We start from the raw sequence: 22680 nt of genomic DNA on the forward strand, positions 1-22680 counted from the left end.
GAGGGCATATTTTTCATTCTCATTGCCATCGAACGCTGTCTCTCCTACTCGAGTTGAAACACGTGTCGCTTGTCGGCACGTCGAGACCACGATAAACACTTTCAATCGATCTCGATGCGTGCGTGCATCCGTCTATTGTGCGATGCGAAGGGGAGATCCAATTACAGATACCCCCACCAAAATAGCAGGGGCAAAATTACCTCGAGAAAAAATTGTAACGCAAAGCCTCGGCATCCCCGATACACGCAGACTGAATATATTCACGCTCGCCTGGTACACTTTGTTCAAAAAGAAGCCAGCCGGTGAGATTTCTCTCACGAGAAACTAAGCAGAAAAAATGCAATATCTGGGCCATTAAAAAAAAAACTGTCTGGGCATCTGTAAACGGATCGCGATGTACAAGAGTGGGGCACGCACCGACGAGAGGGCATGCGGCTGCCGAAATAACGCCGATCCGGCTTGCTCCCATAAATCTGCGCCATGTCCTGGCCTTGCTTGCGAACCACCGAGACGAACGAACGTGAAAATGCGGGTGGAGGGGGAGGGGTGGTGATGGAGGGGGGGGGGGTCTACTCTATATCACTGCTTTGTGTCAGGAGGCTTGGGAAGGGCTGCCGACTTCCCCCGTGAATGAGAGTGATAAATCTGTCTGCGGGCCCCGGCCAGCCCCGAGCAGCTCCCAGCCGCTCCCAACACCCCCCCCCCCCCACGCTTTCCACCACCACCCCTTGAAACATCAGCTCCCATCTTTCTCTGAACCACCACCACCGTGAAACATCAGCTCCCATCTTTCTCTGAACCACCACCACCGTGAAACATCAGCTCCCATCTTTCTCTCCACCACCACCGTGAAACATCAGCTCCCATCTTTCTCTCCACCACCACCACCACCACCGTGAAACATCAGCTCCCCTCTTTCTCTCCACCACCACCGTGAAACTTCAGCTCCCATCTTTCTCTCCACCACCACCGTGAAACATCAGCTCCCCTCTTTCTCTCCACCACCACCACCACCACCGTGAAACATCAGCTCCCATCTTTCTCTCCACCACCACCGTGAAACATCAGCTCCCATCTTTCTCTCCACCACCACCACCACCGTGAAACATCAGCTCCCATCTTTCTCTCCACCACCACCGTGAAACATCAGCTCCCATCTTTCTCTCCACCACCACCACCACCGTGAAACATCAGCTCCCATCTTTCTCTCCACCACCACCGTGAAACATCAGCTCCCCTCTTTCTCTCCACCACCACCACCACCGTGAAACATCAGCTCCCATCTTTCTCTCCACCACCACCACCACCGTCAAACATCAGCTCCCATCTTTCTCTCCACCACCACCACCGTGAAACATCAGCTCCCCTCTTTCTCTCCATCGCTCGATCGCGCGCTCTCTCTCTCTCCAGTGTAGCCCGAGCACCCCACACCCCAAACCCCCTTCCGTTGGGGGGGGGGGGGGGGTCTGTATGCCATCGTTTGCATTGCGTCGCTGGCGCATGCCACGCGAGTGCATGCGCGCATGTACCGTAAAGCCCCCCTCCCCGCCATCTTATTGTCGATCTACTGTTGGATGAGGCGCCTTCCGTTTTCCAACTCTCTGAGGTCCCAAACAAAAAAAAACCCTGGGAAAATATCGCGGGATGATGAAGAATATCTCACAATATTGGAAGAGGGGAGACTCACAAATGCTTTGTCTTCAGTCGTCGTTGTAATGGACAGAACCTGAAGGGGGGAGGGGGATCTCTGTCTTTTTACACCCACTGCAGCTTGGAGCTAACGTGTGGATGTTAATTACATGCAATCATAAATTGATACAATTTATTACATTTAGGGGGCGTTATTTAACAAGGCAAACACCAGATGAGGAATCTATCTCATTGCGAGAGAGAGAGGGACCTGGGATGAATAGCGCCCTGCTCTACGAACTCGACGATTCATTATCTGAACCGCTCCTGGGCCCTCCCCTAAGTTGGCTCAGCCTCAAATGAGTACCTGGTGCGGTGTGTAAAACGACATTGCTCCCTCCTGTGCTGTGCCGCTCTTCGTAGGCGCTCGCGAACAGCACCTGTCCCAAGAGTCTGTCAAGGCTATACGGGGGATCTTCGGTCTCTCCCTCGAATGAGTTCAGTCAGGTACCTTTGGCTTACTCTTCCAAGGTGGTCGGACATCTCTGGAAGAGGAAGGAGTGACCACACTTTTCGGCCCGCCAATCGATTGACCGATAGATTCAATAAGAAAGAGATACATCCCCCGGGTCATTTCAGGTGCAACCACACGCGTTGTTTGACCGCACCTGAAGTGACCCAGGTCAGCGGCACTGCTCGCTTTTATGCTGCTTCCCTTACACCCCCCCCACTTACCCCCAACTTCTTTCTGTGCCGCGTGGCTCTTGTGCGGTTTTGTTTTACTGTGCAGGGCACGGTTAGCGCAGCGCTGCTCGGCACCGTTTACGGCGTTCAAAGTGTCACGGATACAGCCCCTCGGAGAACACACACACGCACACACGCGCACATACACACGCACACACGCGCACATGCACACACACACGCACACACGCGCACATGCGCACACACACGCACACACGCACACACACCCGCGCACACACGCGCACACACATACGCGCACACACAAGCGCACACACACACACATGCGCACACACGCGCACACGACAACAACCGCCATTCGCCACTAAGTGGCGGTGACGTCACCACGACGCTTGTGCCAAGCTATGTGCACCTTGAGGCCACGTGAAGTGTCGAACGCCCGCTGGCAGGAGGTCACGGGGCAGACGCAAGTGCCACGGGTCGGCTGACTAAGATGACTGAGATGACTGGCTGATGCACCACCTGTGCCCCCTACTGTGCCAACCTGCTGTGCTTTATCCACCCGCCGCTCCACTCGTTGTTGTGAGCGTCGCTCCTCCGCCCTCAGTTGTTGTTGGAGGGCGACTGCCTCCAACTTCCCAGTAGCGTCCTTCACAAGCCTCCTCCACAGAGGTCGATCTGGACATCACTGGTACCAGTCATCGGCAAGTCCACTCAGCTCCACGTCCTCCTGTACCAGATCAATCGATCTTTTCTGTAGCCCATGCCGCGCACGTTTAGCCCCCTCGATCCGGCCGAACAAAATCTGTTTAGGCATGCGGTGGCTGGGCATGCGGGCTACATGACCCAGCCAACGCAGCTTTGCCTGCCGGAGGAGCTCACCGATGGGACCTTGTCCAGATCTTTCAAGGATTTGTGAGCTCCTCACACAATCCAGCCTGGTTAAACCCAGGATGGATCGTAGGCAGGCTATCCTAAATGTTTCTAACCGGCGAAGATGTTCCATTAGGGGGGTCCACGTTTCGCAAGCGTAGAGAAGGGAGGGAATGACCGTGGCCGAGAAGACCTGAAGCTTAGTGCGGAGCGACAGACCAGGTAGCTTCCACACAGCGTTATGCAACCGATGAAAAGATAATGCCGCTCGACTGATTCGGAGTGAGACCTCTGCTGTTAAACTGGAGTCGGTCATATGCACACTGCCCAGGTATGGGAAACTCTCCACTCTCTCCACAACTGCCCCATCACCGATTGGGAGTTGTGGGGGTGGAGTGTCCGATGGTACAAAATACCCAGGCAGGTACGTAGTTTTGGTGGGGCAGATGGTAAGGCCCCATCTCTTAGTGGCACGCTCCAGTCTCAGCAGCAGCATCTCCAAATCCTCCTCTGAATGAGCAGCTATTACCAACTCATCGGCATATATAACGTGGTTGAGCAATAGGGAGCCATCCCTTGACCGCACCCGGGCATTGATCAGCCTCCCATTATATATGTACCAAATGGAGATTCCCCCGGTACAGCTATTGAAAGCTTCACGAACTATGTGGTCAAAATAGATGTGAAATACTAGATTTGAAGCTTTCGTGACTGCAAGGATCCATACTCTTTGGTTCTATTCGGTAAAGTCACATGACTTTACCGAATAGAACCGAAGAGTATAGATGTTAAATAATGTGGGAGCCAGAGGACATCCCTGTCGCACCCCAAGGTGTACAGGGAATGGCTCTGACTCCCGGCCACGTAGTTTTACCCGGGCCCGCTCACCATCATGAAGGTCCTTAATGATCGTGAGCAGAGGGTCAGGGACTCCAAAAGCACGAAAAACAGCCCAGGCCTACTGATGGTATCATAGGCCTTGACCAGGTCAATAAAGCAGAGATTTAGGTCTTGTTGGAATTGCCTACACCTCTGCTGTAACAGACGGACAGAAAATATGGCATCTGTGCAGGACTGCCCTTTCCTGAAACCGCATTGGGGCTCTGCAAGCCTCTCCTCAGCGTGCCTGGCAAGGCGATGTTGAATAATCCTTGCCAGGACCTTTCCCGGCACACTGAGGAGTGAGATGCCCCTGTAGTTGTTACAGTCTGTGCGGTCCCCCTTCTTAAAGAGGGGGATCACCAGGGCATCCTTCCAATCCTGTGGAACCCGTCCAGTGGTCCAGACTGTTGTTATGATGTCATATAGGGCAATCTGTGCGCAAACGCCACCCTCCCTCAGAATTTCGCTTGGGAGATCGTCTCTGCCCGGTGCCTTTCCTGGTCTCAGACTCCGGATCGCCTTCAATACTTCCTTAACAGATGGCACCTCAGCCAGCCACTCACAGGGGGTGACTTTTTCCAATATTTGAGGCGCCGCAGCCTCAGCAGGGTCATCCCCACTTTGTGCCACGATGTTTTCCTTGCTGAGGGATTTCCTCTCCCCCAGGACCTCAGAAATGCTCAGCAAATCTGCAAATCTGTTCCTGGGGGTCGGAGATTGGATCACTGTTTTTTTCCCCTAATGATGGTAATAGGTGTGGCGCTGCAGGTTACTTTTTTGATGGAATTAAATAGAGATTTGTGATCGCGGACGATTGAGGCAGACTCCATCTCCTCAGCAACCCGCGATCACCAACCATCCTTGAAGCGCCTCACGGCTCTCTGAACCTCCGAGCAAAGGCTGCGGTAAGCCTCCTCATTCTCTGACGTGGGATTCTGTAGCCGATGACAGTGGGCCTGTCGCTTTTTCTCAACTATCCTGAACAACTCCCCTGTCAGCCAGGGTCTCTGGGGAGGTCTGGACCATGTACCAAAAGCAGCCATTGCAGCTGCATGAGTCACAGTCCTAAACCTCGCCCATTTAACCTCGACATCAGGAGGAGTGGGGGACGATGCCAACCCCAGCCGCAAGCGATGATGAAATTCTCGCTTGCAACTTTCATCAGCTAACTGAGACCAGGCCACTTTAGGTTGGAATGGGGCCTGGTGTACACCCACCACCGGAGTGGATGAATGGCAGGCGCATCTTATAGATGACAAGTCGATGGTCAGAGGGCAGATCAGCTCCACGGTAGGACCTGGTGTCAAGGACATGGGCTCGCATCCGCTGGTCCGTCACTATGTAGTCCAGCAGATGTTCTTGCTTGGACCCGGCATGCATCCATGATGTTGTGTGGATGCGCCGATGCCAGAACAGCGTGTTGGTAATTACAAGCCCATGGGCTGCACAAAAATCTAGCAACCTCCTACCGTTGTTATTGAGCTGATCTGGCCCATGCCCTCCAATTACTCCAGACCAGGTGCCAGCATCATGACCAACTCGGGCATTGAAGTCACCCAACCAGATGACTCTATCCCGAGGGGCCACTTTAGCCAGCACCTGTGACAGGAGGTCATAGAAGGCATCTGACTCATCGGCTTTGCCTGCATCCCTCCACGGATGTTCGTCTTCGGTGGGGGCATAAGTAACCACGATCACCACTCCTCGCCTCCGGTTGATGGGAAGGCAAGCCCAAAGTAGCCTGGGGCTTACAGCTTCCCACACCTCTCCGCCACGCTCCCACGCCCCCTTCATTCTTTTATTCAAAAGAAGAGCCACACCCTGTTGTTTGGCAGTCTGCTGCCCCAAGTAGAGGACTGTCCAGCCCTCATGGTCGCAGGAGCCAGAACCGGTCCACCGGACCTCCTGAATGCCACAGAGATCCAGGCGGTACCGGTCCAGCTCCCGACAGAGGATTGGCAGCCTCTCCTCCGCAGTGAGCGTTCGAACATTCCAAGTGGCCACACGAAGTGGCTTTTCGTTGTTTCTGGAGGAGCCCCGAGTGTAGAGATTCAATCTCCTTGCTCCACCAATTGGGGGTAGGCCAGGAGATGTCATAGATGCCTGTCCTTCCGGGGCCAACGGCACAAGCTTATTAGTTACATATTTAATTCGTGGTTTCGTGGTAATTTATTGAAGGTGGAGGGGTTACCAGCCCCTCGCACCCGTCCAGAGCCCCGTTTAGCCACTGTGGTGGTCACAGACGCCATGAGAGGAGGAGCCAATCGGAATTGACCCTCCCCCCACAGCAGTGTCCACGACAGAGTTGCCCCTCCGGCACCGCGAGGAGGTAGGGGGTTGTTTTGCCAGACACACACACACACGCACACATACACACACACACACATGCGCACACACACACGCACACACACACGCACACACACGCGCGCACACGGCGACAGCTGAGCGGCGACCCGGCGAGCGGCACAATAGCCCAATAACCAATGGACGCGCGTCAACTCGGCCCCCTCCTCGACCCCCGCTGTGTCCACCACCGCCATCCCCCTCCGTGCCCACGTGAGCGCGCGTGAGCTCCTCATGGGCAGCAGCGGCACAGAGGTGAGCGCGATTCGCTACGAACCTCGGGCGGGTCAGAGTTGGGTTTTTTCCGGCACCGCTGCTGACGCCGGTTTGTGTGAGTCGCATCTGAAACTGTCCTGGGGCCTCTGCTAGGTCGACTTAGCCATAATTAACTGCCTGGTGCGGTGTGTTAAAACAGTAGCGCTGGGGAGACAAAGGTGGCTGGGCGTGGTGTTTGGCCACACCACTCCGTCTTGTGCCGTATCGAACTTCATAGGTGCCCGCTAACAGCTCGTGCTGCAACAGCCAGTAAAAGCTACAAGGGAGGTTTATTTTTTGTAAACCGCAGATAGCCTCCATCACCGTTTAACCCACAGACCCAGATTCAGACGCAGTCCCGAGAGCCAACTCGAGGTGCAGACCCTCGTTAAGATACAATCCCAAGGTCCAAAAACCACCTTGACAATTCACAGGTAGGGCATTTGAGTAAACACCCTCCAGAGTAATGGAAAGCCTCCCCTGAATTTGAGAATCATCCCTCTTGCGCAATGTACGTCAAACATTTTAGCTTCCAGAAACATCACTGCGTCCCCTGCTCACACGAGCGTTGGATTGTGCTCATCGCTGTGTGGGTTACCCTGAGGACAGGGGTGGAAATTCCATATTCAGATCATGGGGAGAAGTCTGTTCATGGGATCACTTTCTGAATATGGTCCTAATTTTATCCACCTCTTATGGATGATGGACTGAGACAAACCTCGACAGTTCTTGAACTCAGAGGCTACCGAGCTTGAGTTGGTTGTTTTGCAACACGGATTTGGGATCTCCATGGCCACAATTTTTTTGCGCGAGTTAAAGAGATTGGGACACATGGGGTGAGTTGGGAAAACATCCCAAAATAGGATCACAGAGCTTGGGCAGTTTTTGGTATCGGTTCCAACTGCCTGTGGTTTCCCCCACCTCTGAATTAATTTTCCACCTATCCCTAAGGAAGTAAATACATACTATCCCCGTTATGAATTGCACATTATTTTCAAATGGCAGCAATTGTTGCTGAAGTATGCATGTATGTATGTTGTACGTATGTATATATGTTGAACTTTTTTCGCACCGTACTGATCGGAGGTGACTTGTTCTAGGGGTTAATTGTTCTGGTCGTCATCAGTGAGTCTCAATTGAAACCTCACAGCCCTTTGGTCAGCAGACCATCTGTCGGGACACTCCAGAATTAAGATGCTCATACTGGGTGCACATAAGTTATTAATAATGCAAGTTTCTTGGGTTAGATCGCGTAAATATATAATTGTGTCGTTAAACCCGCCCCATCCGACACAGCCAATTAGTAAGGTTTGTAACGTAAACAGATCAATTCGTTACTTGTGCAGCACACCGGTGTGTTGGAGAGCCCAGCCACAACATTTACAATCTGAGTACGACGTTTCGCCAGTGATTACAACTAGCTTCATCAGGCGACAGCCAGATTTGTTTAATGACACATTTATATATTTTACGCGATATAACCCAAAAAAAAACTGTATTATGGATGATATTGGTCGTGAAAGCCTACGTGATAAACTAAGTTCGTCATACTCTGGGCAATGCTTGTCTAAATGAAGGAACAACAAACCGTCCAATATTTTTCTCCCAAATTATTTTTCAATGAAAAAAAAAACCCGTACATTTCCCTGTGGAGGAACTAAATCTGGTCGCACGCGTATTCTTTCAGTGACGCCGCGGAGTAATGGTGAGCTCGCACTGGACTTGCAATCCAGAGGTCACTCTCCATTGCGGGGTGCCACCAACGGCCGGTCCAATCAGCAAGTCGCGTGTACGAGGGCCACGGTAGTGTCGTCACTCAAACCTCTTCCAAGACGTCTGTCCGGCATGGAAGAGTAGACCAAATCACGCTCTGGTGGGAGGGAGGTGGGGGGGAGGGAGAGAGGCTCTCTAGAGCTCCTTCCTAACCGGAGGGCCCCTTCCCACCAACAGTGGCGTGAGACGGCAAATGCGCTTCCACTTTCACCGTTCCTAACCGATGGCCGTTTTGCACCCGGTACCTGGAGCAGCTGGGTGGCCGTGGACCTCTGCTCCGGGTTCTTCACCAGGCACTTCCGGACGAAATCCACGAATTCGTCCGTCCACAGTTCCAGCTGCCGGAAGGTGGGTGGCGGGTTGGTGGGTATCATGAAGATGGCCTGCGGGAGTCAAGAGTTGCAGCACGAGGCTCGCACATTCGATCTATTGACGAAAACGAGTTAGAAATAGTTTAGTAGGCTTTCGCAAACCAATATTATTCATAACATAGAGGGTTTTTCTGTTTCTTTGTTTCTTGGGTTAGGTCACGTAAATATAAATTTGTCGTATGGCTACATTAACCCCCCCCCCACCACCCCCACTCTAAGCTTCGCGCCTGATTGGTCCACAGTGATGACGTCACATTTACTCCCCCTCTATTTAATGATCGAAGATCGAAACAGGAGGAGGATTTACCCACAACTCTGGCTAACGCCTGATGATGCCGGCTGTAAATCACCGGCAAAACGTCAGGATTACTCGAATTGTAAACGTTGTGGGTCTGCTCTCCAACACACCCGGGTGTGCTGAACTAGTAACTGCATGCCACGTTTTGTTGACGGGACAAACCTTGCTCTAATTTGCTGTCGGGTTTAACGATACATTCATGTTTAGGCGATCTAAGCCACCGTCACGACGGTGAATGTGTGCGGGCGGTGGAGCGGTTGGCCGACTCTGCGGTGAGAACCTCGCGGGCCGATGTTGGTGCTCAGTCGGGGTTAACAACCGGCACTGAACCGGCACGGGGAAGTATGGTCAGGTTACTGTTAAACAACTTGTCACCGTGACGAAACGGGCTGTGGTTTGGCCTTTATCTAAGAGTGTATTGGCAAGGGACTGTATGTATGTTTTTTTTTTTTATAAAAACAAAACATATATCATACTCTGAAAAGAAAAATGCATTTCATTTGATAGGGGCATTCACTAAGAGTTTGTGTACATTTTGTATTGTTTAAAAAAAAACTATTGGGGAAAAAAACTATTGTTAGAAAGTAAAACAGTTTAATCAGTGAGCGTTCTGGCACTGGACATTTCAGGCTAGCAGCAGGTCAAAGTTGCACCGGGTAACTTTCTGTGTTCATAACTCAGAGGAGGGCCAAGAGAGGTGCATGACCATGAATTGAACTTTGACCTCTGGTATTGTAGTGCAGTGCAGTAACCACCCCGTCAACACTCCACGCGTATATGGTTGTGAGAAATTACTGTTTAACTACAAAGTTTACTATATCACACTACTATGCTAGATAATCTATGCCTTAAGTTTCCCGCCTGGCTGCTGGCTGGGCTCCATTGCTACCGAAACTAGCTGGGTAACTGGATACACGGGATTTTCCGTGGAAAAAGTGAACACCCGATTGAAGTTAAACGGCGGAAGAAGCTCAGAAGACGTAGAATAGCGACACCGAAGAGGTGGCAGAAACGAATGCAGAAGACTGACCACATGGTTCATTTAAAATCGCTCGAACTTTTCGATGTGTGCTCCTGTTAATGCAATTCCTTCGCCAGAGCATTCTTTAAATCCGAGAAAATGAAAAAGAAACCTAACAATACACATTATATATATTATCTTGGCAGTTTATTACGTCGAAAGCAAGTTACACTGAGCGATCCGAGTACAGGATTGTGAGAAGAGCTTCAAAATGCCAGCGGTCTCTTATTTTCCATGGGAGAGTGAACTCGTTAATTAAAAAAAAAACTTTCTTTAAAAAGCATCTCGTGGTTTTCCAGATTGCACGCATCAAGGTGCGTGTCCAATAGATTTGATGTAAACTGCAGGGGAGCCAGTTATAGTTATTTATTTATTTTAAAAAAGTGGGTTTCAACATCTCGGGAAACGCGTCTGAAGTCAGCTGCTTTTGAACGACGCCGTCAGCACGCGCGCACTCGCGTGCAAGTCGCGACCGTTGGCGCGCAACCCGGCACACAAAACACGCTCGCTTCGAACGTCAAACGCGAAACGCACTGCAAATGCCTACACATTTTTTTTGTTTTAAACAGTCAAGCGCCAGGGCAGAAACCGAACAGCGGTCCGAGCGACGTGCACAAGAAGCGACGGAGGTTCCCATCGCCCGACCTCGCGTTTCCGTGTTCTGGCTCCGCGTTTCACTTCATTTTTTTTCCCACCGAGGCAGCGACATCAACATCGGAGGGTCGTTTTGTTCGAAATCGCGCCACGGCATCGACCTCGTCGATACATAATAAACAGAAAAACCTCCTCCTCCTCCTCACTGCTCCCGTGTCGTCGACTGCGCGCTTCCTTTGACAGATGGGACATGCGCAAATTGCCCCCCCCCCCCCCCGCAGCCTCCGAGGGCACCAATAAGGCAAGGCTTGTGTTTGTACCGGTGAGGTGTGACCTTTGGCTAAGGGAACAAGCCCGGTTTACAGCAGTACCATCCACACACAAGGCCACGTTCGAATCTTATCTGCGGCGCGAGATGCACTATCATTCAATAAGATAAACTTGAAAGGTTTATCCGATCGCGCCCACGACAGAGTGACGGGTGTAAATGCTTGCGGCCTGCTTTGCGTTGAACAGACAAAGCACACTTAAACTCGCTTCTCTGAGGTGCGCCCAGAGCGAGACGGAGTCTCGAAATGAGATTAATTTCCACTGACCCACAAACAGACGGCCGGTCTATCCGCGGGCAGGTCCACCGCCAGCATCATTAAACTTTAAAAATAGTGTCATTTACGGCGTTCTGTTGCACAACGCTTCGACGTTAAAAGTGTTGGGTAAAAAATAAAAAAAAACGATACTGCCCGCCAGGCTCCTGGGTTCAAATCACGGGCAGCTGCCCGTGATTACAACCAACTTCTCGAATGTACCGCGACGATGGCCTCAATGACTGCGCGCCAAAACAAAACAAAAAATCCGTCATTTAGTTTGGTTCTGCACTTCATTTGGATAAATGCCAGAGTTCCAAGTACACATTGGTTCGTCGCGCAGAGAACATCTCTCTCGGGGTCAGTACGAAAGTGCATCACCGCCGAGTGCGCGGATCAGCGGCCGCTCAAAGAGATCTCAGAAGCAGATCTGTGATGTCTCCTTCCGCGGGCCGGTCTCTAGCAACGGGGGTTATATGCTGCTCCGCAAAGAGGTCAGAATGGCTGGTTTGGCAAATGACAAGATATACGATATCACAAATGAGATACAATTGCGGGAAATCACTAAATAAACACCAAGTAACTAACACGTTGTGTATTTATAACCTAGTGCGGCAATGGAAACATATGGGAATGTGCTGAGCTACAGGAGCACAGATGCTCCCCCTGAGAACGACATTTGATAACAGAGACGAACCTTGTAAAAATAAAATTATTTTAAATGTCTCACTGGAATAACACAAATTGGGTAATACATAAAACGACTGACCTTTTTTTTTCCTGTAATTAATAAACCATACTTGCAACCCTGTATCGGTCCACGTTCCACGTTGCTCACAATAACACATGTTGGGGGAGTGCCGGATTAAGCTTGTGTGGGGCTTTAAAAATATGTTATAAAGGGGCTCTAAATAAAAAAAAAACACGTAAATATTAAAACACAATTTTTTTACTTGTATAGTAAAGTAATTGTATTTTTTTTTATTTGCTATACAGCCAGATAATACGACAAATCGCCAACCTTAAACACCCAGTCGTTCGTAAAAGTTGAAGGCGGTATAGTACTACAGTAATCGAGCAAGTGCAGAATCACTGAACCGGAATTGATAACTTGAAAGCAAATTTTGATTTAAAGCTTTCGTGACTGCAGTAATTCATATTCTTATTTCCCTTCAACGTGACTTTACCGAAAGAGCTAAGAACTTGAAAGCATTTAACGCGGGGCCCTTGAAAGTCCGGGGCCAGTAACTACTACATATGTAGCTACTTGCGCTACCAGGATAATCCGGCACTGCGTTGGGGTGCATTAAAAACTAAGCCAGCCGCTGACTCGCAAATGTACAAAGTGCAAGACGAGGCAGAGTGTTTGCGTTTTTCATTCATCCAGAGGTTCTCTGCACCACTTTGATCCCCCCGCTATCTAGCCACGACTAAAACTTGGCGACTCAACGTTTGAGTTAGGAGGTTCTTCGACGTGGAATAAATATTACGTAAGTTCGGATGACATTTTTTTTGCCCACTGTGTCCTCCGCAATCCCAATTGTTTTGAAAAAAAAAATACACTTAGACCGCTTCACCGTTAATCAAGTTCGCTCATTCGCTCTGGCTCCGTTGCGGTATTTACGGCTTGCCACGTCAAATTAAATCATGGCAAGGTGACAGCTGCATGGATCGGAGAACCAAGAACCGAGTTTTTAAAAAAATGTGTGGGGAATTTGTCGGTCGCTCATGGAGTGAAACAGGCAAAAGCTGCCCTCACGGCTGTCTGTTTATTTACACGTACTGTAACAACTATTTCTATTGGGTAACGGTGGTGCAGTGGTTATTGCACTGCGCTGCCAGGGCTGGGGACGGCGAGGCAGAGCTGAACCGGTCCTGCACACCCCCCCCCCCCCCCTCACTATCACCAAGCAATCCACAATGGCCAGCATGGTCAAACAGTTGCAATGACGAACACGATGGGGAGAGACCTTTATCCAGCAGTGATCTGCAAAAGAGGTGCACGTTATAATAACTTTTAAACACTTTTACTGCTTTTACAGTTCCAAATCTCGTTGACATTTTTTTCCTTCCACATTTGGTTAAAGTTTTCCAGCCTTTAGAGTATAACGCGTACATATCAATCCGCTGCTGGATGAGGACTTTCCCCACACCGTGCGCGTTATTTGACGATACGCTGATCACTGCAGAGAGGTGGGGCATTCACGTTGGAGCAAAGTTAATGTGCAGGGCAGGAGTGCAATCTGTTTTTTTTTCCGCACTGCCCTCCACAAGGCTACACGGAACACCCGCAGTGTGATCTGGTCGTAGGCTGAGCATTACTCGTTGTTTTACTTTTACTTTTATACACCATCGCGTTGCTCCGAGACTCGCCCAGCGGACCACGTGGCACGGTGGCTAGGAGATGTTAACTACCTCGCCAGATATACAGGAGGTCGTGGGTTCGATCCCGACCCTGACGCCTGCTGTATATTTGGAGTTTACATGTCTCTCTCTCTCTTTCTCTCATCATCATCACGGTGGCGAGATGTTGACTACCTCGCATGGTACGCAGGAAGTCGTTGGTTTGATCCCGACCCTGACGACGCCTGCTGTATATTTAGAGTTTGCGTGTCTCTCTCCACGTGGTCACGTGGTCCTCCGGTGTATCCCTCTAAATTTAGAGTCAACGTGCGTTAAGAGTATTTGGCAGCGATAAATTTCCACGCGATAAGCCACTTCGTTGAGCTATCATTTGTGGCCAGGTCTCTTCTGATAAACAGCTATATGGCTCAGTGGGCCTCACCTGGTCAAACAAAAAATGTGATGTACGAATTGTAAATCTGAATCAGAATTAAATTATCACATCCATTTTAATTTAGGCAAGTGCTATTGTTTTCATTATCAAATTACCGAGAGGATATATATACATATATACATAGTGCAACAGCATTCAGTTTCAACCATTATGAAGCCTTGGGTGTTTTTGGGTAAATGTCCAGCCCTGCAATTGCTTCCCCAAACCACTGCTGGCGGAAGGGTCTGCAATTTGAAGGAGCTCGAGACAACCCCTCTCTGGAGAGCGATATAGCTAAGTGGGCCTTACCTGGTAAAGTAAAAAAAAATTGTTTAGTTTAGTTTCACGCTAACGCGCGCATTTGACCTTGGATGCGCGAGTTCATTTACAAACGGCAGTAGCATATTTACAGGCCTCACAAGATAATGTTATTGTCTTCTGAGGTTAGGCATTAACTGGCCTCCCGCCTCCTATCTCCAGCAATCGCTACCTTTGAACGCAATACGCAGTCGTGCAGCCTTTGTGGACGGCGATAAAGGCTATAAAGACGGCCGCCTGGACAATGGCAAACTCCCAAGATTGCTGGTCAAAGCACCTCCGGCTTGTCAACTCTTTTGGTAAAAAAAACGGGGATAGAGGTGCAGTCCCGCAATATGCTGGATCGCGTCACTGCTGGCGGAGAAGCCGTCGACTCGAGGCACTCCGACAGAGACCCCCCCCCCCCTCTCGCTCAGAGAGTTACGTTGGCTTACTTTGTCACGTTGGCTAGATATCCTGGAAGAGATGCGCAGTACCCACACTTTACCCCACCACACACACACGCGTGTGACCTGCCGACGTACTTTATAACCGGTGTACCCATTGCTGGGTGGACAGGGGCCGGCCTGGGGGAGGTTATTACGAAAATGTCCCATCGTTTCAACCACCGCGCTGGTAGAACGAATTCGAACTGGCAGGCCAGCGGGCTAACTGATATACACATGACAGCATCCCTCTACCAGATGTTTTTTTAATGTATTGTTACATGAGTGAGGATGGGTCTCCCCGCAGACCCCTTTACACCTGGGATTATTTGTTAGGAGTAGGAATACGACCATGTGCCACGATCCCTTCTCAAAGACGTCGGCGATCATGGCCTTCTTTCATTCCGCACCTCTGATGAACACGGTTGGCTACGTACGGTGCGAGAGAAGTTCGACATACATACATCTATACAATAATGTTGAAACTGCTTATGTAGCTTCATTCGCTGTTTTTGCCTGGCTTATCGTGCCTCTTTCTCAGTTAAAACATGATATTCAGTCTCTTGTTTTCTCATTACATGTTCAAGAAATCTAACTTGCCTTTCTCTGATATATATTTCCAAATCGACCTTCTTTGTACCCTGCGGTTCGTCATACATTTGTTACTCATCTCGTCAGAGAGAAAAAAAATATATTACATCTTAAAGACAATGGCAGCAATTATACTCTATAGAGATTAAGCCTCCTTAAAGTCGGACCGAACTCGTGTGTCGACAATGTTCTTAAAATAACATTGGAATTAGTGCTGGAAGGCGAAGCACAGAGCTCCTAATTACCGTGTTCTAACACGTACACACGGTGAGTCATATTGTGAATGTGCGCGCACATGTTTAGTGCATTCCACGGATAGTTGTATTGATTTTAATGGGTGCGTACGCATGTCTTGATACAGTTGAACGCAAGCACAATCGCGAAAATCGTGAATTCACCTTATTTCAATTAAATCAAACGAAATTCAACATTCACGTGTAACATACTGCAGCACTTCAAAAACTAATTTTGTGATTAATACACATAACAGGGCATTGGAGGCGGTCACCTGAGTTTGATTCCTGGCCACTGCTAACATGAGTGGCGAGTGCTATCTGAATCTGCTATGGCCACCACCCCGCAATAACCACAGTTCGTCAAGGTATGGTCACAACAACCCCTATAACGGATCGATGAAGAGCTCCGAATCATGTTTGCTAATTTGTTATAAACACGACACGCCTACATGCTGCACATGCATTGCGATAAGGGTTTACGGATCTCAAAACAACAACAAAAACAGATATCCCAGGTGTAGCCTGTAACAGCCTGTTGCGATCGGTGCTATTAGGGAGCAACTACGAAGGCCGGAATGGTGCACGAGAGGGTGGGTGGCCAACACCACGCCCGACCGCCTTTGTCTCCCCTAGTGGCGATGTTTACTACACACCGCACCAGGTACTCATTTGAGGCCGAGTCAACCTAGGGGATGCCCATGACCGTTTCAGATACATCGTGAGCGGGAATTAGAAATCGGGTAGCCAGGTTTTGTAGTGCGGCGCGCTAACCGCTGCATCACCGCTCTCCATCACGCACGCGCGCGCGCGCACGCACGCGGTATAAATCTGCAAGCGCAGCGCATTCACCGCTCCACCGTGTGAATGTAGCAAAACTGGGGTTTTTTTTGTTAAAACGTATCGTTCAAAACTAAAAAAAAAACCCATAAACGATCTCTCTCCGCGAGCGACATTACATCACTCGCGATATAATTGGTTGAACTCACGATGGCCATTACCAACGAGTGAAGCATTTTGTTTACAAACACATTTCACATCCTTCACAGGGCAGGGTGTGTGTCTCAGTTGGGAAGCTCGTATGGGACAGTCCATAGCAATTAGTAATTATTGTTATTGTACATTTATTTTGGAATGGGATCCATCACAAACATGGGATCTTGCATTCCAGCCTTTTTCATGTGCAATTATTACATTGGCGCGTAATGGCTCGACGGGGGGGTGATTAAGTGCGGTCCCAGTGAGCGCTCAATGATCTCACTCGGAGTAGCAGCAGGGGGGCAGAGAGGGGTGGGCGGTGGGGGAGGCATGCTTCGAGCGAGACACACTTATTTGAGATTAGTAACAGAAGATTAGCACGCGTCTCATTTCCACCGTCCCTGGAGGTTAGCCGACACACGATGTTTTATAACCGATATTCTTTAATTTAAGTGTGCTGTAATCCCCCATACCACCTCCGCGCACGAGGAGAATGTTAAAGCCATGCGAGCCACGGCAGACCCATGGCTCTCGCTGGGGTTCGGGTTAGAAGGGAAATGAAAAAGTGGCCTGGGATCTGGTACAGGTTTCAGTGGCAAATTGACCTTGCGAGACTCGAAAATAGTCTGGAGTTACACCTCGAGTTACGTTTCAGGGCCCGATAACTTTCCGATATTTTGGTTATTTCTCTACGGTGGCTCGGAGATGTTAACTACCTCGCCTGGTGTTCAGGAGGTCGTGGGCTCGATCCCAACCCTGACGCCTGTTGTATATTTGAAGTTTGCATCTCTCTCTCCCTCTCCCTGTGGTCGCGTGGATTTTTTTCAGGGTTTCCCCTCCACATTTAAATCGTCAAGCTATCATTTGTGGCCAGGTCGCTTCTGAAAGAGAGCTACACAGTTTCAGTGGGCCTTACCTGGTGAAACAAAAACAAAGAGTTTATAGTTTTATTTGTCGTGGAGGAGTGGACTGGCTACGGGGGAGATCACAATCCCCTCTCTGTGTGTGTTAGCTCGTGTTCTCACCGTGGCCTTAAAGTGCACTTAGCCTGGCACAAGTGCCGCAGTGACGTCACCGCCACGTGGCGGTTGTTGTTGTTGTTCTCATGCCACCCCTGCTGCGAGCACGTGGTCCGTGGGCGCACGTGACGTTATATGTCGTGCCAGCCTGTAGTGACACATTTTTTTTTATATAAACGATGATAATTCGCATACATTTGCCGATTTAGTGCTCGGCGTAAGTCTTCCCAGAATGCATCCGTCAGTTGGTGCATTTGGTATCCGATCCATTCTCAGAGCGCGCTGCTGTCATCGAGAAGACGCTGGGTGTCACCACAGCCTGCAGTGGTTTTGCAGTCATGTGTGGGGGGGAGGCGATGATTGCTCCGAGTGTAACCCCAAAATTGGGCAATTTGCAGGTAATTTTCTCAATTGGTAAATTTGGAGCATGACGCCGGTGGCACACAATGGCCTAACTTTTTTTCTTTCCTTTTAAATCACGCCACGGGATCTTTTAACGTCTGCCGTGCGGCAGACGGCAACGCGTTGTGTGCGGCTATTGCAACGCGCAGTTATAAAAAAAGCTAGAGCGACCTGCTCGGATTTAAACCCACCTCCCCCCCCCCGAACCGATCGGCGAACGCCGCAGCCGCTGCGCCGTGTCACGGGCCACAGTTTGGCCATTCCTCACCAACGCTGCTCGCCCGTTGACGACGCCTGTGAACGTTCACGCCGCGTACACCCGTGCGCACGTTCTACATCATGTCTATTGTTGCCGGATGCACGCATTCATGTGAGTGACACGGCATCGTTATCTGCGTATATATTCTCAGCCAAGTAGCCTTCGCCTTGATGAAATACCATCATGCACGTGTCCCAGTCGGTACGCAAGAGAATATATATTTGTAAAAAAGTATGCGGAGGGATGGTAGGGAGGGTTTTAGTGGGGGTGGGCGCGGTGGTTAGGGGCACAGCGCGTGGCCGACGTCGCCTCGTCTTGCGGCCTATCATCCAGCGGTTGATTTCAAACTAAAATCCCGTCAATCGTCGTCGTTAATTATGACTGCCGCGTCAATTGCGGCGCGCTGACACGACGCGCGCGCCACGTGGAAGTCACCGCTGACGCGAGAGCGCTTTGCCGTCGGTGCCTCGTTCGTCTCGGATCGCAGGGATGCGGAGGAGGAGGGGGAGGGGGGGAGACGCCACGGTGGTCGAACGCGAACGATCGAGACAAATTCGCGAGTTTGTCTGCGCCGTTCCCACCACCAAAACCTCGCAACTTGTACCACCCACCCACCACTCATCCACCAGCCCCCCCCCCCCCCCCCCGTGGCTTACCCCCCTCCCCACCCCTTGCAAACCAACACCGGCGCAAGTTGCCTTAATCGCCACGTTGTGTGTGCGTGTCGGGAGTTTTGTGGGGCTTTTTTTTTGCTCTCTCGATTACCGATTCTAACCACCGGTGGATGTCATGAGACTCACGGCGGTCGCGCGACAGCGATGGAATTTGTTAACATTTGTTAACATTTGTTAACATTTTTTAACATTTGTTAACATTTGTTAACAAAAAAATAAATTTTGACGGCCGTAACGTTTGCTTGTTTGTCACAAGGTGTCAGGACTTGACTCGCTCATTGTAACAACACCGTAGGTTTATGTTTAAAAATGCTCCACTACAAATGGAGGAATTGATTGTAAATGCGTGATCAATTCCCCTTTGTCGAATGCCTCAGTGGCTTGTGTCTATTATTTATCACTCGTCTATTGCTACTACCAACGGTTCCTGTTCCGACGAAGTTCATCGATTCCCCCTCCCATGTTGAGGACTGGGCCTACCAGACACTGACGTTTCGTCTCATCCTGCACACACTGTTCAACCCTCAACTCACCCACTCGCCCGACCATCCACCCACTCGCTCACTCGCTCGCTCACTCACCTACCACACACTGCAGGCCATTGCACTTCTCTACTCTTTGGTTCTATTCGGTACATTCACGTAGGTAAAAATAAAATAACAAAAATCACGACGTTTCGGCCACAACACAAGTGGCCTTCATCAGGTGAATGGACCGGACTGTCCAGAGGACAGCGTTGGAGTGAAGACAGCCAAGCCCAGCCCAGGTTGCGTCCTTTAAGCTGTGTGCACTTCTCTTTCTGCTCCTTTCCTTGCTCGACTTGGCAAATCTCTGCCGTCTCTTTTTCCCATGCAGTTCCTAACCCTTCAGTCAATAAAGAAAAAGCATTACACATCAAAATATGGTATCCGCTACACGTTCGGTTGTTGCTAGCGGCAATGGAGTTTGGGGCCTTTGAGCTTGTGGTCAACGACTCTGATGAATAAATACATTCTTGATTTGAAGCTTTCGTGACTGCAGGAATCCATACTCTTTGGATCTTTCGGTAAAGTCACGTGGGTAGACTTTACAGAAAGAACCAAAGAGAATAAATACATTTCAAGCCTTTTAAATTGATAGTTATTCACTTTATTACATGTCGAAATATAAAACTATCGCCGGTGCATGCCACCGCTTGCGAACACGTGCACGTCACGATACTTACTGTGTTTTATTATCTTGAGCAGCACGTGCCACGGTGCTCAATTGACTTGTACCATTGACGCGACGCTCATGGGGAAGTTGCCCTTTAAAGGTGTTTAATGCATCCCGTCTCAGATATCTTATTGCATCGGGGGGTCTGTGACCCTTCACATCGCCAGAGTGATATGAATAGCATATGAAGTCACCGTAATCACCGTGAACTTTAAAACTCTCTAGATTCGGCTCACGGTTGGTCATATAACCTTCACTAACCTCAAGTAAAGACTGGAATTCGTGGCTGTAATGCCCCTTTATAGCGGTCGTCATTTTAACAGGATATGCCATATATATGTATACACACAAGCACGTTGTTTTTACTCTACACTTACACAATCCATTGTATGTGCATTTGCTCAGTAGTAAAAATGTTAAGTGCGAGTAAAATGTATATTTGAGCCTTTTCTGCTACATATGCGTCACTAGCTTATCCACCGATACGCAAACCATACAAATATCGAGCAGTGGAACCAACAGAGAGCGTCTTAATTTGTAAAGCTGTCATCCTAAATGGCTTCGAGATAATAGCTTGAAATGTATGTTAAACAACACAATCATTAGCCGAGGTCATTAGTTCAACAATCCATAGCTACCAAACTGCCCATTAATCTTCATTTTGGGCCCAGGGGACACGCGGCTCTACAAATAAATGCGCCTCGGCCCGAATTATGAGCCGGCGTTAAGTCCAAGCCGCGAGAGGGCAAGGCATTGTGCGCGTTGAAGCGTTCGTTATTTAGGAGCCGCACCCAGCCTTCAGCGAGCACAAAAAGACGGATCCTTCCCGATAAACACCACTCGATCACCTGCGCACCGTATATTTTCAGATAATCCAAACGACTTGAAGAAATGTGACGGGCGTTTTGTGTGTGTGTGTGTGTTCGTTTTGTTCCCACGTGGCCTCGGCTAAAAGTTGCCCTTCGTATCGTTCAAAGTTGCGCCGGGCTGCGGGCTCTGCGCAGGGTGAGCAATATTCTCATCGACAAAGTTTGTTTTGTAGCGCGATCACATGATCGTCTCCTTCTCAAGCGACCGAATGTTCACTCCCGGCACGCTTCGGACATCGCAACAAACAACACGTGGTACGACCCCGAAACACACACAACAGAGAGCTGTACGGCACAACCACGATTATGTACTCTGTGATATGAACGTTTGTATGTATGTTAAACTTCTTTCACACCACAAGTAGCCAACCGTGCTAATCGGAGGATGCGGGGGAAGGACAACAGACTAAAACACAAAATGCAATTCTAAATAAATTACCTTTCAATCGAGATTATTTAAAAGTGCATAGCTCCAGTGGAAAAACAAAAAGCTTTCACATTTTAAAATATACCTTGATAAATGCGACTTATAATTTGTGACCAAATAAGAAAAAGCCGACAAAATTTTTTTTAAAGATGTGCCTTAACATTTTAAAGTTACCACGTATAAAATAAACTACAGATTCAGAGCTATACTATTTGAGGAAAAAAGTTTTGCTGGCTGACTGGCTTCCTGGCTGGCTTGCTGCGGCACAAGCGTGCGCATGCGCGTCCCACGGCGCTGATTGGGTTTGTCATCCTCCGGCCTCGTAAAAAGCAAGTCATGAAAAAAATCACACACGCACGGATTATCCGACTCTCTCCAATACGCCGTATCCTCACAGAAGTGTTCAACTATCTCTCTGGAAGCCGGGTGTGCAGCTCTGAGGGCTAGACACATTTTGCATACCAGTATTTACAAACGGCCCTCTTGCTCAGGTTTTTTTTTCACTCTTGAGTTTTGGGCAAACCTTCGTTCAGATTTGTTTCCTGAATTTCGATCGGGTAAATCCTGAATGGCAACGTAACGCGACTTTGCAGTTTTATTCACATTATACCGTTTTTTTCTCTCTCCAAGAGCTATAATTTCCTCCAGTCATGGAGATGGATTTACAGAGCTAATGTATTCATTTAACATCGGCTTTAAAGTGTTAATAAAATACACGGATATATATATATTTTAAACCAGATGGAAACAACATTTTGCAAAAGCAAATATGGACACTTGCTAATGACACCTCCTGCCCTGCTGGTTGTTTGCATTTCCAAAAATAGGAGAGACGCGCACAGCATCCTGTCCTGGGAAATGTATTTTAACAGCACAATAAGCGCCTTCCATTGAACCAGAGTAAACGTGCAGGAGTTTAATGTTTCAGAGAATCCACACAACCGACGTTGCATATTGTATTATTAATCTTGTGATTCAGTTGTAAACGAGTTCAGTGCACGCGCTTAATAACTGGAACAGTTACACGTGGATTACATTCGAATGTCTCTGTTTAGGCATACCACGCTCGACTTACGCATTGCACATGTGCACTAAGTTACCAGTTGCCAGCGACCGAAGCACTCTTTTCGAGTGTGCCCGATCTCATCGGCGCGATCGGACTTGGACGCGAAAAGGTGGAAATCATTGGTCAC

The 22680-nt window shown here is 49.3% G+C and overlaps 1 protein-coding gene across 2 annotated transcripts in view; it reads right to left on the reverse strand.

Annotated features, from left to right (window-relative positions):
* Window positions 1–22680, reverse strand: part of LOC116941643 (serine/threonine-protein kinase 3-like) — a 146975-nt gene that overhangs the window by 48409 nt on the left and 75886 nt on the right. For both annotated transcript variants that reach the window (XM_032952933.2, XM_032952932.2), the window contains one exon: window positions 8700–8837. In XM_032952933.2, the coding sequence (XP_032808824.2) occupies window positions 8700–8837 (138 nt within the window). The remainder of the gene's footprint in view (window positions 1–8699; window positions 8838–22680) is intronic.

The sequence above is a fragment of the Petromyzon marinus genome, chromosome 12, assembly GCF_048934315.1.
Source record: "Petromyzon marinus isolate PM22_M1 ecotype Great Lakes invasive population chromosome 12, UKy_Petmar_22M1.pri1.0, whole genome shotgun sequence".
NCBI lineage: Eukaryota > Metazoa > Chordata > Hyperoartia > Petromyzontiformes > Petromyzontidae > Petromyzon > Petromyzon marinus.